The sequence below is a fragment of the Chelonia mydas genome, chromosome 2 (assembly GCF_015237465.2).
Source record: "Chelonia mydas isolate rCheMyd1 chromosome 2, rCheMyd1.pri.v2, whole genome shotgun sequence".
NCBI classification, from domain to species: Eukaryota; Metazoa; Chordata; order Testudines; family Cheloniidae; genus Chelonia; species Chelonia mydas.
In genome coordinates, this window is record NC_057850.1 from 222737346 (window position 1) to 222750294 (window position 12949).

At 41.2% G+C, this 12949-nt stretch overlaps 1 protein-coding gene across 2 annotated transcripts in view; it reads left to right on the top strand.

Moving 5' to 3' along the window:
* Nucleotides 1-12949, top strand: part of LOC102933320 (macrophage mannose receptor 1) — a 55392-nt gene that overhangs the window by 20000 nt on the left and 22443 nt on the right. For both annotated transcript variants that reach the window (XM_043541278.1, XM_037890798.2), the window contains exons 12-18: nucleotides 1129-1328; nucleotides 1751-1872; nucleotides 4213-4300; nucleotides 6485-6629; nucleotides 7437-7472; nucleotides 7563-7732; nucleotides 8929-8996. In XM_043541278.1, coding sequence (XP_043397213.1) covers nucleotides 1129-1328; nucleotides 1751-1872; nucleotides 4213-4300; nucleotides 6485-6629; nucleotides 7437-7472; nucleotides 7563-7732; nucleotides 8929-8996 — 829 coding nt within the window. The remainder of the gene's footprint in view (nucleotides 1-1128; nucleotides 1329-1750; nucleotides 1873-4212; nucleotides 4301-6484; nucleotides 6630-7436; nucleotides 7473-7562; nucleotides 7733-8928; nucleotides 8997-12949) is intronic.

Genomic DNA, 12949 nt, shown 5'->3' on the forward strand with positions numbered 1-12949 from the left:
CCTGCGCAAAGCAGGACCAAGTCCCAGTTAAATCATCCCAGCCAGGGCTTTGTCAAGCCTGACCTTAAAAACCTCTAAGGAAGGAGATTCTACCACCTCCCTAGGTAACGCATTCCAGTGTTTCACCACCCTCTTAGTGAAAAAGTTTTTCCTAATATCCAATCTAAACCTCCCCCATTGCAACTTGAGACCATTACTCCTCGTTCTGTCATCTGCTACCATTGAGAACAGTCTAGAGCCATCCTCTTTGGAACCCCCTTTCAGGTAGTTGAAAGCAGCTATCAAATCCCCCCTCATTCTTCTCTTCTGCAGACTAAACAATCCCAGCTCCCTCAGCCTCTCCTCATAAGTCATGTGCTCTAGACCCCTAATCATTTTTGTTGCCCTTCGCTGGACTCTTTCCAATTTATCCACATCCTTCTTGTAGTGTGGGGCCCAAAACTGGACACAGTACTCCAGATGAGGCCTCACCAGTGTCGAATAGAGGGGAACGATCACGTCCCTCGATCTGCTCGCTATGCCCCTACTTATACATCCCAAAATGCCATTGGCCTTCTTGGCAACAAGGGCACACTGCTGACTCATATCCAGCTTCTCGTCCACTGTCACCCCTAGGTCCTTTTCCGCAGAACTGCTGCCTAGCCATTCGGTCCCTAGTCTGTAGCGGTGCATTGGGTTCTTCCGTCCTAAGTGCAGGACCCTGCACTTATCCTTATTGAACCTCATCAGATTTCTTTTGGCCCAATCCTCCAATTTGTCTAGGTCCTTCTGTATCCTATCCCTCCCCTCCTTAACTCATTTGTTACTTGGGGATTTGAAGTTGGCTCAATCCAGCTTCTATATTTGTTAATGAAATTCTATATAACTTCTTCATTAAGTCTCATAATCAAAGTCATGACTATTTATTAATTTTCGTATTTATTTAAATCACACCATAGCTGCTGGTGGGTGGATGCATATGGAACATGTAACATTGAGTGATTCTGACTCTGCAGCAAAATTTATAGCCGCCACTTGATACATTTAAAAAAAAATAGAATAATAAGTACATACTTTGGGAAGAGATCATTAAGTTAATTCAAATAAGACTCTTTTAATTAGTTTTGTTTTCTTTTGTGTGTCATGAAGGAAGGGAGCCAGGCTGTGTTGCCATGAGAACTGGAACTACAGCTGGATTATGGGATGTTGTGAACTGTGAAGAGAAATCAATGTTTCTCTGCAAACAATTGGTTGAGGGAGTGACCCCTCCTCCTGTTCCAACAACAGCTCCTGCCCCCTCATGCCCAGATGGATGGCATTCAAGTGCCCACAGTAGCTCATGCTTCAAAGTAGGTGTTAAACTCCTGAACACAAAGTACTCATGCTTTCTTATAACTGCATAAAGCAGATACATTTGAAGAAACACTTGGCTTCAATTGACCTAACAGCAACTTGCATTTACATAGCTCCTTTTATCCTCAAGGATACCAAGCATTTCCCAGTGGTTTAGGACAGAAAGTGAGGAAGAGCATCATAGTCAATTGAAACTACAGTAGGGATTCTTAGAGACTCAGAGAAGGAAGACTGGATGAGGTTGCAGTAACCAATTTCAAGAGATGAGCAGGCATAGACCAATGCTTTGGCAGCAGTCACAAGGCAATGGATGAATGTAGGCAGTGTTAGACAGGGAGACTAAGATGGACCACAACAGATGTTTTTTCTTAATTTCTATGATGCCCAGCACAGTATTTAATTGTACAATTCTCTGTAGCATTTTCAGAATGGACGAAAACATATGAAAACATGGATTGAGGCTCGAGATTTTTGTAGAGCTATAGGAGGAGATCTGGCCACTATCCATAGTGAAGAAGAGCAAAATATAATAAATGGCTTGTGAGTATCTGCATTGCCCTTATTCCTTCACTTGAAATTTATTCCATGAAAATAACACAAAATATCCTTTCCGAAAGAGGTAATTTCAGCTGAAAATCTATATGTCTCTATCATGGTTCTTACTCAAATATAAACGTTTGTGTTGCATTAAAAAGAGTGGGGGTGGGCTTTGGCAGCATTTGAACTTCATAATAAACAAAATTGGGCATCAGATTTCTGATCTGTGCGGATTTCTGAGTGTCATTTGGGAGTTTCTAAATGTTGGTCCAGAGTTAACTGAAGATAGTACAGCAATATATCCGAACAACAGACATACATTTTTATTATTATTGTTTATTATTTATTGACTATACTCAAGAATATGGTAGGGAGATGACAGCGAAAGACAGGGCCCTGCCTTTGGAGATCTTACAGTCTAGACTTTAGATATGATACTGTGAGTGAGGGTGATAAGTAAAGGGTGAAAGTGTTTTAGTAAAATCATGCAGTTACTCAGTTTAGCCATCTGTACATCTTTGTGGTTCTGACTTTTTTCTCATTTTTATTCTCAGATTTTCATACTAATTTTCTATGTATGTGAGATTGCAGACATAAGGTTTTTGGAGGGATTTGAAAGAGGAGAGGGGGTGGCTATGCAAACAGGCATTGAGAGGTGTTTCCATGTGTCAGGGCAGAAAGTATAGGGGAGTGCCAAAAAGGCAGACTCAGATGTACTCTCTCGGGCTAAGTGATGTAGGCTCTTGAAAGTGAGGCAAATTGGTTAGACTTGCTGTACAGATCTATGGGGAGCTAGGAGTTGATGGCTTCAAAGAGGTAGCAGTGGAAGAGATGATTTTGGCAGAGCATTGTGAGTGGAGAGGAACAAAGTGGGTATCAAAACAACTGGCGAGGAAAAGGTTGCAATAGTGAGCTGTAATTAGGACCTGGACCTAGAGTTCACCATTATGATAGATAGGAAGAGATTTTTAAATGAAATTCTGTGGGAAGCAATAGGCTTTGTTGTGGCTTGGATGTTTGGGGAGGAAAAAAGGAAGGTGTCAAAGATGACGTTCAGATTGTGGCCCTGCTTACAGGGAGGAGGATGGCGTAATCAACTAGAGCGGCATTCTTGGCTACTGCTGAAAATTTGGAACTCTGCATTTTTACCCATGTTGAGCTTATGCAGATGATGCGTCATCCAGGATGAAATGTCTGAAAGACATGGAGGAATGTGACAGTGATCTGTAGGAAATAGATGCAGTGTAGAGATGATCCAAAATGAACAACAACAAGAAAAAGAATGAGAGTAAATATTTCAAATCCCTTTACATTCCACAGGTTTGGAACAATTTTTCATTTATTCGATTTTTTTCATGAAAATTATAAAAAAAAAATTGGTTTCAAAATGTTCATTTTGGAAAAAAATTCATTTTCTCAGTTTTTTTGGCTTTGGTTTTCCTGCCCTCTCCTCCCCGCTTCTCTTTTTTCTTTCCATTACTTTTTTCTCCTTTTCCCAACTTTTTAATTTTTTTGCCACTGGAAAAAGGGAAGGGGGAAGGAAACACAGAGATCTGGAGGAAGGTAGAATGAATGAGATATTTTTCTTGGTTTGTTTTTTCTGATTTTGTAGAATAAATGAAAAGTTTTGGAAAAAAATTTTTTTTACACATTTTTATTTTGAAACAGGGCCATTTATCCACACAAAATATTTTTCATTAGAAAAATTTCAATCAGATCTAGTTCAATGAGTTAAAGTTTATATTTTGGGCCTGTCTGTAATTAAATAAGTGGATGAACCATTTTTAAATAAAAGAGTAGTTCATATTGCACAAGGATCTTTTCTTAGTTAATAAAGGCAAAAAACCAATAGAGAGACTAAGAAAAATATTTAGGCATAGACCATGCCAAGCCTTGTATGAGTGCATGTAATTTAAGGCTCTGATCTGGCATAGCATTAAAGCACATGCTTAACTTTAAGCACGTGAACGTGAGTAGTCTCATACTCACATGCTTACGTTCTTTGCAGGACTATGGCATTAATTTGCATTTACCACTGCATCATTGTGGGTGGTAACTCAGCAGTTGGGGCCTTTCCTGCAAAGCATTGTATGACTCGACCTACTGCCATGTGCAGTCCCAGTATATTTTGCTGGGGATGCTGGAAATTAAGTAAGTAATTTAAATTATCGTGTTAGGGAAGCAAAATATTTCTTATGTCTTTCGTGCATATTAGAGATATTGAATAGGAAACATTCAAACTTATAGACATGCTGCAAGTCCTAAAATGTTTTGTGTATAATGATATGCATGCTTTGATTTATATACCATCCTCTCTCTCTATATTTATATATAATATTTTAGGGAAAGAGCTCATGTCCATAAATCATACTGGATGGGTCTGAGTGCCTTTGATCCTGATGGAGGGTTTACTTGGAGTGATGGCTCTCCAGTGAGTAATTCATTGTTTTGCACCAGAGTTGGCTTTGTGAATTTATCCTATTGTTTTTATGCAGTCTTTACTCAACCTATTTCTGCTTCTGCCCTCCTTCCACCTTAAGCTACCCTGTTTGATCCCACAACAGCATTTACATGAGGCAATATATCTGTTACTCACTATTGCAGGATTTTTTACAGTGGCAGTTGATCAGTGATCATCACAATTGTAGCTGCATAATTTAGTAGCTTTAAACAGCTTACTTCAAGCATTATTTTCTTTGCATAAGCACTGAAAGATTTCTTACTGCTTTGGAAAATCTAAAACTTTGCCAGGGCCATGAAGAGATTTCCAACCCTACCAGCTGGAGCAGATGCAGAACTTGGATTCTTTGCAATAGTTGATGTCTAATATTTGGGGCCTTATAGAGAATATTCAGTGTCTTAGTTTGCAGATGGGGCCAGGGAGTGTCTAGTACAAAGTACAAGATTTTGCCCCACTGAAGAGGTCACATTTGGGAAGGTGCAGGAGCCCTATTGCTTGGGATGCTTTCAGCCAGATGACAAAGCACTTGAAAATACTCAATAGGGAACAATCCTGCACTAGGCCCAGGGGAGGATGTGATAGAATGCCGGAATAACAAGGTTTTCTCACCTCTAGCTTCTCTCATTTTCCCTGCTTTGCTGAAAGGTCCTCCTGGGGTGTGGCACTGCTCCCCCAGGGTGCAGGCCTCAGCTTCCTCCCCACTCCATTCTATGCATTAACTTTCCTGTCACTCCTCCAACCCTTATTATTAATATTGTTGAATGTTTATATTGAGGAAGTGCTAGAGGCTGTACAAACAGATGGAATGTGGCCATGATGTTTGCACCCTGGCTCTTGTGGTGACAATGGAACAGAAATGGCACAGCTCCAGCAAAGAGAGACTGTTACAGGCAAAAGGCCGAAAATCACTGCACCAAAGTCCCCAGTGTATGCTGGGAACTGTGGCTGAACTGTTTTCAGAGCTGGGCTTGGCTGGATACTTTCTGAGACATCCCAGGATTGCCTCAGTTTTTAAGTTGTTTGTCTGGGTTGCTAATGGCTCCTGGAAGGACTTCTGTGAACAGCCTAGTTTTCCATGTACTGAGTAGTATCAAACCCAGAAAGGGGATGTTGAGCTCAAAGTGCTTTGGAAGATAGGTTCATTAATGGCTATTAGCCAAGATGGTCGGGGATGCAAACCCATGATCTGGTATCCTTAAACCTCCTTCAACTGCTAGAAATTGAGACTGAACAACAGGGGATGAATCACTCAATAACTGCCTTGCTCTGTTCATTCCCTCTGAAGCGTCTGGTACTGGCCATTGTCAGAAGACAGGACACTGGGCTCTATGGACCATTGATCTGACCCAGTATGGCCAATCTTATGTTCTGAGTACCTTTCATGGTAGCCCTAAATAGAATACATTTGAGTAGTCTAGTCTGGAGATGACTGTCTAGCTATGGTGATCCCTGCATATAAGAGAAAAGGTGCCAACAAAGATGGTAAAAAGGCAATGCCCAAAAGTCATGGCAACCTCATTCCATCAAAATTAACCAATCAAAACACATTGGCTCCACTCATGGATGCTTTATTTCATCCTAGCAACATCTGAATTTGTTACTAAAACAATTTTTGTAACATTGTCGAAAGACTGGAGACTCCCTAATTGGTTCTGTTTGTTTAAACAAAACAGTTTGTACAAGTCTCCTTGTCTTAATCTTTTACTTACTGTTATAAATCATTGTATATCACAGGTCCAACTAAGCTTTTGTTACCTTTCGCCTATTTAATAGACTGGAATCAGCAAAACCTAAACTGGAACTATACCACCCAATGTTAATCTTCGGTTGATTCGTCCAAAGAGACAACCCCCTTCCCCATCCCAACAGTAGCAAAACTAGGCCATTGCCCCACGTTGCTCCCTCTTTATAGCCCATGTCATGGCTGGTATCTTTGTTGACAGGGGCTAGGCAGAGCTGGAAGAGTCACAGGGTGTTCCTCCTTCACCTGGCAAGGACAGAGTATGCTGTTTCCCTAATAGTCCCAGCCTTGACTGTCCCAATGGGTGCGAGATTTAAGGGCTGAAATGAAACTGGGTCCCTCTGCCTTTGCAGAGCACAACCATTGTTCTTCTTTGAAAGGAAAATAGTCACAGAGTTGTGTTTCTACCAAAGGTAAACTATGAAAACTGGGCAGATGGAGAACCCAATAATTATGAGGGAAATGAAAAATGTGGAATGTTCAATGGATACACTGCCATGCAGTGGAACGATATGTTCTGTGAAACTTTGGGTGACTGGATTTGCCAAATAAAAAAAGGTAGGATGACTTCCTTCTTTAATTTAGAATATTAAACACAAACAGTTGAGTCAGTTTCATGGACTGTTCATAAGGCTACATGGAAACAGAGCAATGTAACACAGTGGGTATAAAGGGGGAGGTGGTAATTCAAACCTCTGAATTAAATTTAGACATACAGATGATCAAAAGGCTCCTTTCCATTATGACTATGACCATGACTTCACTCACTCTTCTTGGCCTGATGAAGAGACCACAACATAGCAGGGTCACCCAGCTGATAGTGCCAATTTAATGAAAAACTCTTGGCTCTCTGAAGGGGCTGGGAGGATTCTGAATGCTAACATCTGTTAGCTGTTGCAACTTCCAGATTTGATGGAAAGTATTTCAGTGAAAAGATATTGAAACCTAGTGTGTGCTTGAGGACATCAAAACACTTTATTCATTTCACTCTAAATGGAAGACACCGCTTCACTCTAAATAGGAGTCATGGATTTCATCACCTGAAACATGTTTTAGGACACACATTTTAAAGTAGCTTATGGTCTGTACTTCATATTATCAATATCTGAAATCCTACTTTGAGGACATGAATATGTTCTTTAAGCTTAACCATTGATTCGGCCTAAAATGATATTTTGTTGAATATTAAACATTGTCATTGTTCTTATGAATTGTATGTCAATACATGGAAAATGTATTAAATAATGCTGGGGTTTATTTTCTTATTCCACATTAAAATGATAATTACTGTAATAATAAATGTCATGGACAGAACATGCATGAGATATAAAACACATTCAGATTTTATTTTATTTTATTTTACAGGAGCAACATTAAAACCTGAACCAAGTACCACATTTGGTAGGTTTTGTATTTCCTGTTACCAGAAAAATGTTACCATGTAATGATTGTAGAGATACTGTACATGTGTCTTCATTATTTATCTTGCAGAATATACATATAAAGTCAGTGAAGATGGATGGATTATATATGAGGACAAGGCATACTATTTCAGCCATGAAACTTTGCCTATGGAAAAAGCCCGAGAGTACTGCAAGAAGAATTCTGGAGATCTTGTTGTCATCGAGGGTGAAAGTGAAAGAAAGTTTCTGTGGAGATATGTAAGAAACATATTTACTATTTCAGAAATGGGTAATGCAGTGCAGCACACCCAGACACTTCTCACAATCTGCTTCTGAAACATTGTAAAGTGTGCACTGTCATGCCATATATCTGCACCACCTTGTCAGGCTCTGAAGGTAACATCCAGCAAGGGTCAGGGCTTGTTTACACCTGGAAATGTACTGAAATAAGTACTCTGGAACATTTATCTTGGTATATTTCCAAGTGTGGATAAGTCCTCAGCTTCTTTACAAGAAGTTTCAGAGTAGCAGCCGCGTTAGTCTGTATCCATAAAAAGAAAAGGAGGACTTGTGGCACCTTAGAGACTAACAAATTTATTTGAGCATGAGCTTTCGTGAGCTACAGCTCACTTCATCGGATGCAGTCCACTCATGAAAGCTTATGCTCAAATAAATTTGTTTATCTCTAAGGTGCCACAAGTACTCCTTTTCTTTTTGCAAGAAGTGAAATACAGTGCAAACTAAGTGTTGCTAGCTTCTAGAGCTGTTCCCTTTGTTAAACTCAATAACATTTTGACGGAATTAGGGATGCAAAATCTGACCTTGAGTTACTGAGCTATCAGCACATGTAAAAATTTTGAAGTGGTACAACCATGGGATGCAAGGGATCTGCTGAAACCTCATTCCATATAAAATCATGGAATCACGGTCTTGTTCTGAAAGAGGCTTTTTCTCTGCTATTTTGCAACATAAATTGTGGTGAGGTAGAGGAGGAGAAGGTGAGCCATGGATTTACCATTTTAAAGGATTTTAACCCAGACAACTGAGACTTAGAGTTGGTTGGGAAATTATTTTTTGCAGCAAAACAAAGTATTTGGTATGTTTGTCAACAATGTTCTTTGCAATTTTGTTTAAAATCTTCAGAGAACTCTCCTAAACTCTTTCAAGATGTACTTTTGCTTCATTTTAAAATTTGCCAGCCTGGCAGGTTTTCTTATAGCCTACCAGCTTTTCCTCTGCTTCATTTTCATCCCGCTCTACTTTTCTTTTTTACTTTAATATTGGCAATCAGGTGAAGGACTTGTATTCTTCAGATATAATCCATACTATGGCAAAATGCCTCCACCATCAGCAAGTTAACAAATCATTTGCTAACTATGCATGCTGTACAATAGGCACGAAACCAGAATTACATTATGTCATTACATTTAATTAAAATTTTATTTTTGTTTTAGAGCTTCTATTATGACTTTGGGGATTGCCTTTATATTGGTTTAAGTGTGAGCCTTGATAAAAAGTTTAGGTAAGTAAACAATGAACATCAGGCTTGTAGAACATAGTACAACAAGTATTGTATTTAGCAAAGCTGTCCTTAAAGGGGTTATTACAGTTTCAGTTTCAAAGGGGGGTGGGGGTAAAACTTGTTTGGGGCTCAATCTTGACACAACATTTCCAGAATATAATTTTTTTATTTAGAAAATAAATAAAAACATGTATTTTATAGAAGTTAGTTAGTGGATAGACAAGAATATTTAAAAGTTCAGCAATTTTGTTTGATCTGCAAAATTGTTTCTGCAAAGATACCCATCTCAGCTAATCCCCACTCTTGGATCTGTACCCCTGTGCAGAACTCAGTTCCAAATTCTAATCAGTTGATTCTCAGCAGTGAGCCTCTTGCATCACTCCCTCTTACTTCTCAAAGGGTCAGATCTTTTCTGGCTGTGGTTGATTACGGGTCTCTCCTGTGATTCCAACTGGCACTCCTAACCTCACCTCCATGATGCTTCATCATGTGGCTTCTCTGACCCTACATGCTCTTTAGGCTTTGATGTTGTCTTCTTACTTTGTTGAAAATCTTTTTTCTAGTTTCAGATTTTCACCTGTACACTAATTCTCATGTCTTGTGCTTCTGGCATAGTCAACAGTGCTGAGGCTTCATCTCCTTTTATTCAAAACCTGTGCAGCATAGATGGCAGGTATAATAGGCCAGGGGAGGCTAAGCCTCCCCTGCAGTGCAGCCACCAACTCATCAGCTTTGAAAGTGTGGATGCCTGGGCCGTAGTGGCCCCGCCTGCACTCTGCCCCAAGGCCTCCTCCTACTTCTTTCCTGTGGCCCTGCCTGCGCTCCACCTCTTCCTATCCCTGCTGCGCCTCTCCCACGAGGCACCCGCCACTTGCCGAGTCCCTCCTCTTCTCCATCCCCCTTCCTTGAGGTGCTGGCCACTCACTGAATCCCTCCCCTCCTGCATGGAGTGGAGGGATGCAGCGAGCAGTGGGCAGTGGAGGTCTTGGGGGAGGGGGATAGAGCAATTCAGTGAGTGGTGGGCGGGGGGTCTTTGGGGGAAGGGCAAGGACTCAGTGAGCGGCAGGCGGGGGCACCTTTGTGAGAGGGGAGATGGAGGAGGAGAGGGACTTGGCAGGTGGGGTGGGTCTTGGGTGGGTGGAATGACTCAGCGAGCTGCAGGTGAGGGGGCCGAGTATGAGCAGAGCTGGGGGTGGAGTGTGGGTGAGGCCTCGGGGGAGGAGGTGAAGCCATGATGCAGGTACCAGGGGAGCTTCCGGCACCTGGGCCAGCCTCCCCAAATGCCAGAGCCATGCGACGCCCCTGTTGTGCAGAATGTCTTTTCCCCGTTTCCCCCTGTTTCCCTGTATAGTACATTCCAGCTTTGGCTCCAGAGTTCACTGTGAGCCATCAGAGGCAAAACGTAATATCTGCGAGCTCACATTCCGTGCCGAGAAGGTTATTTTCTGGTGGCAATGGTTTCAACATCTAGAGCAGGGTCAGCAACCTTTCAGAAGCGGGGTGCCGAGTCTTCATTTATTCACTCTAATTTAAGGTTTCGCATGCCAGTAATACATTTTAACATTTTTAGCAGGTCTCTTTCTATAAGTCTATAATATATAACTAAGCTATTGTTGTATGTAAAGTAATAAGGTTTTTAAAATGTTTAAGAAGCTTCATTTAAAATTAAATTAAAATGCAGAGCCCCCCGGACTGGTGGCCAGGACCTGGGCAGTGTGAGTGCTACTGAAAATCAGCTCGCGTGCTGCCTTTGGCACGCATGCAATAGGTTGCCTACCCCTGCCCTAGAGTGAATAAGCTACAGGCTTTGTTGACTTATTTTTTTTCCTACAAAATTCTTCAGTGATTGTATGGACAGCCCCTGAATTTCTTCCAAAAGTGTTGGTTAATTATATTTTCCCATGTCAATGGGGATCCAGGAAGTCCTTCTCTACTCCCAAGGTCTGTGTTTTCATACATCTTTCTTTTTCCATCTGTGGCCATGGACCGAGAGACAAAGTGTTATGGTGCCATCTACTGGGACATTTGGTTATGAGTCACAGTCACTCAGAGCCTCATCTTTAGCCACTCGCTCCACTACTCAGGGTGGCTCATTTGTGCAGAAGGCTTTATTTGTATGACTTTCATTAGCATTAATGGAAGTCCACTCACGGACAGTAGCTCTAGCTGCAGTCCTGCCTTTTGGAGCTACTGCTTCGGACACCCACTGTCTGGGCAAATTACTTACTGGAAATTCTGTTTGCTGCAGTCTATTCTTCTGCCATCCTGTGTTTCACCCTCCTCCTTGACTGGTTATGTACTGCTACTTGTCACTTGTAACATTTCTCTCAGTTTCTTGCATACTGTTTCTTCCTCTATGGCTCTGGAAGTGTCTCTGACAAGAAACAATATGTTTACAGTTAAGCATTGTGTGTTGCATTTCCTGTTAGAATTTTACTTGTAGAGACATTCATGGAGTTGTGTTGGCTCCAAAACTGGGAATGTTCTGAGCTGGGTATCTTTGAAGAAAAGATACAAATTGCTCACCTGTAGCTGCTGCTTTCTGCTGATATGCAGCCTTGGCAGATTACTTGCCCATCTCCTCCCCAGAGAGCTGAGATTTTTTTTTCATTCTTAATTGTCTTTTAATTTGGGAGTATTTCACCAACCACTAAGATAAGAAGTGATTGTTGCATTGCTGAGAGCAGCATGCATACAGTGAGGGTGTCTGAGATGCCTCCTACTGGAGACTATCATTCTAGACCTGCTTGGGGCCAGTGGATTAGGCCTTTGAGTTGAGGAAACTTCCGCTAAATCCACATGTAGGGACTCTGACCCAACAACCTACAGAGATGTCTGTAATTGTTGTTCTCTGGACACACACAAGTAATTATCTCAGCTAGCTGTTTTAGTGATGTGTTGTGATCCATGAACTCCGAGAAAATATGCAGGTGGGGAAATAGAATGTATCGATATGAAATGTATTAGTATATCTATCTAAATAAGGTACATATGACATTCGTTTAACACTGAGCTGTTATAATTTAAATGAATTTAGTTATTATGAACACAGGGCTAATATAAGTTAAAAAACCAAAAGAATATTCTCTACTTGAGCTCCAGGACTTTGGCCATATGATTTCCATTAATACGAATGAAAGTCACACATAAAGCTGTTCTTAGATGTGTGTGTGTTCTCTGTGTGCTTCCCAGCTCTCCACAGATAGTTGGCACAGCAAACCTCGATCGAACAGCCCAATAACCACAGACTCAGTTTGTAGTGAAGGCACTTGGTCAGGTTTATTGTCAACGAAGCACAGTCCTAATGCCCTGGTTCAATGGTTACAGGTACACTAACACATATGTGCCCATTGCAATGGACTAGTTCAGTTAATGGTGGGACTTTCCATTATTCCCAGGCCAGCCAAAGACACTCCCTCTGAGATTTCATTTTATACCCCACTACAAACAAGTTACATATTGCCCCTCTGAGATAGTTACTGCCGCCTAACGTGGGTTGTTACCACCCATTACCTTGTACATGTTGGTTGAATCAAAACATCTCTATTCATCACACTTCAGAGTAGCAGCTGTGTTAGTCTGTATTCGCAAAAAGAAAAGGAGTACTTGTGGCACCTTAGAGACTAACCAATTTATTTGAGCATAAGCTTTCGTGAGCTACAGCTCACTTCATCGGATGCATTCAGTGGAAAATACCAATTCATCACACTGTCATCCTAACCTTATCTTTAGGAGGGGTCAGTATGTTCTCGTTATCTTTGGGGGGGAGTGTTTGTACCATACTTGGTATGGGGTGTACCACCCTTCTGGAATGTGTTTGTGTGAGTGTTCTGTGCCTAGCACTTCTTAGGAATGTGTGTGTTTCTGCAATATCTGCCCTGTTCTTGCTAGATTCTGTGAGCAGACCTGTCTCTTGCTCACAACCTGACTTTGCTTTATATCAGCAAAGCTTT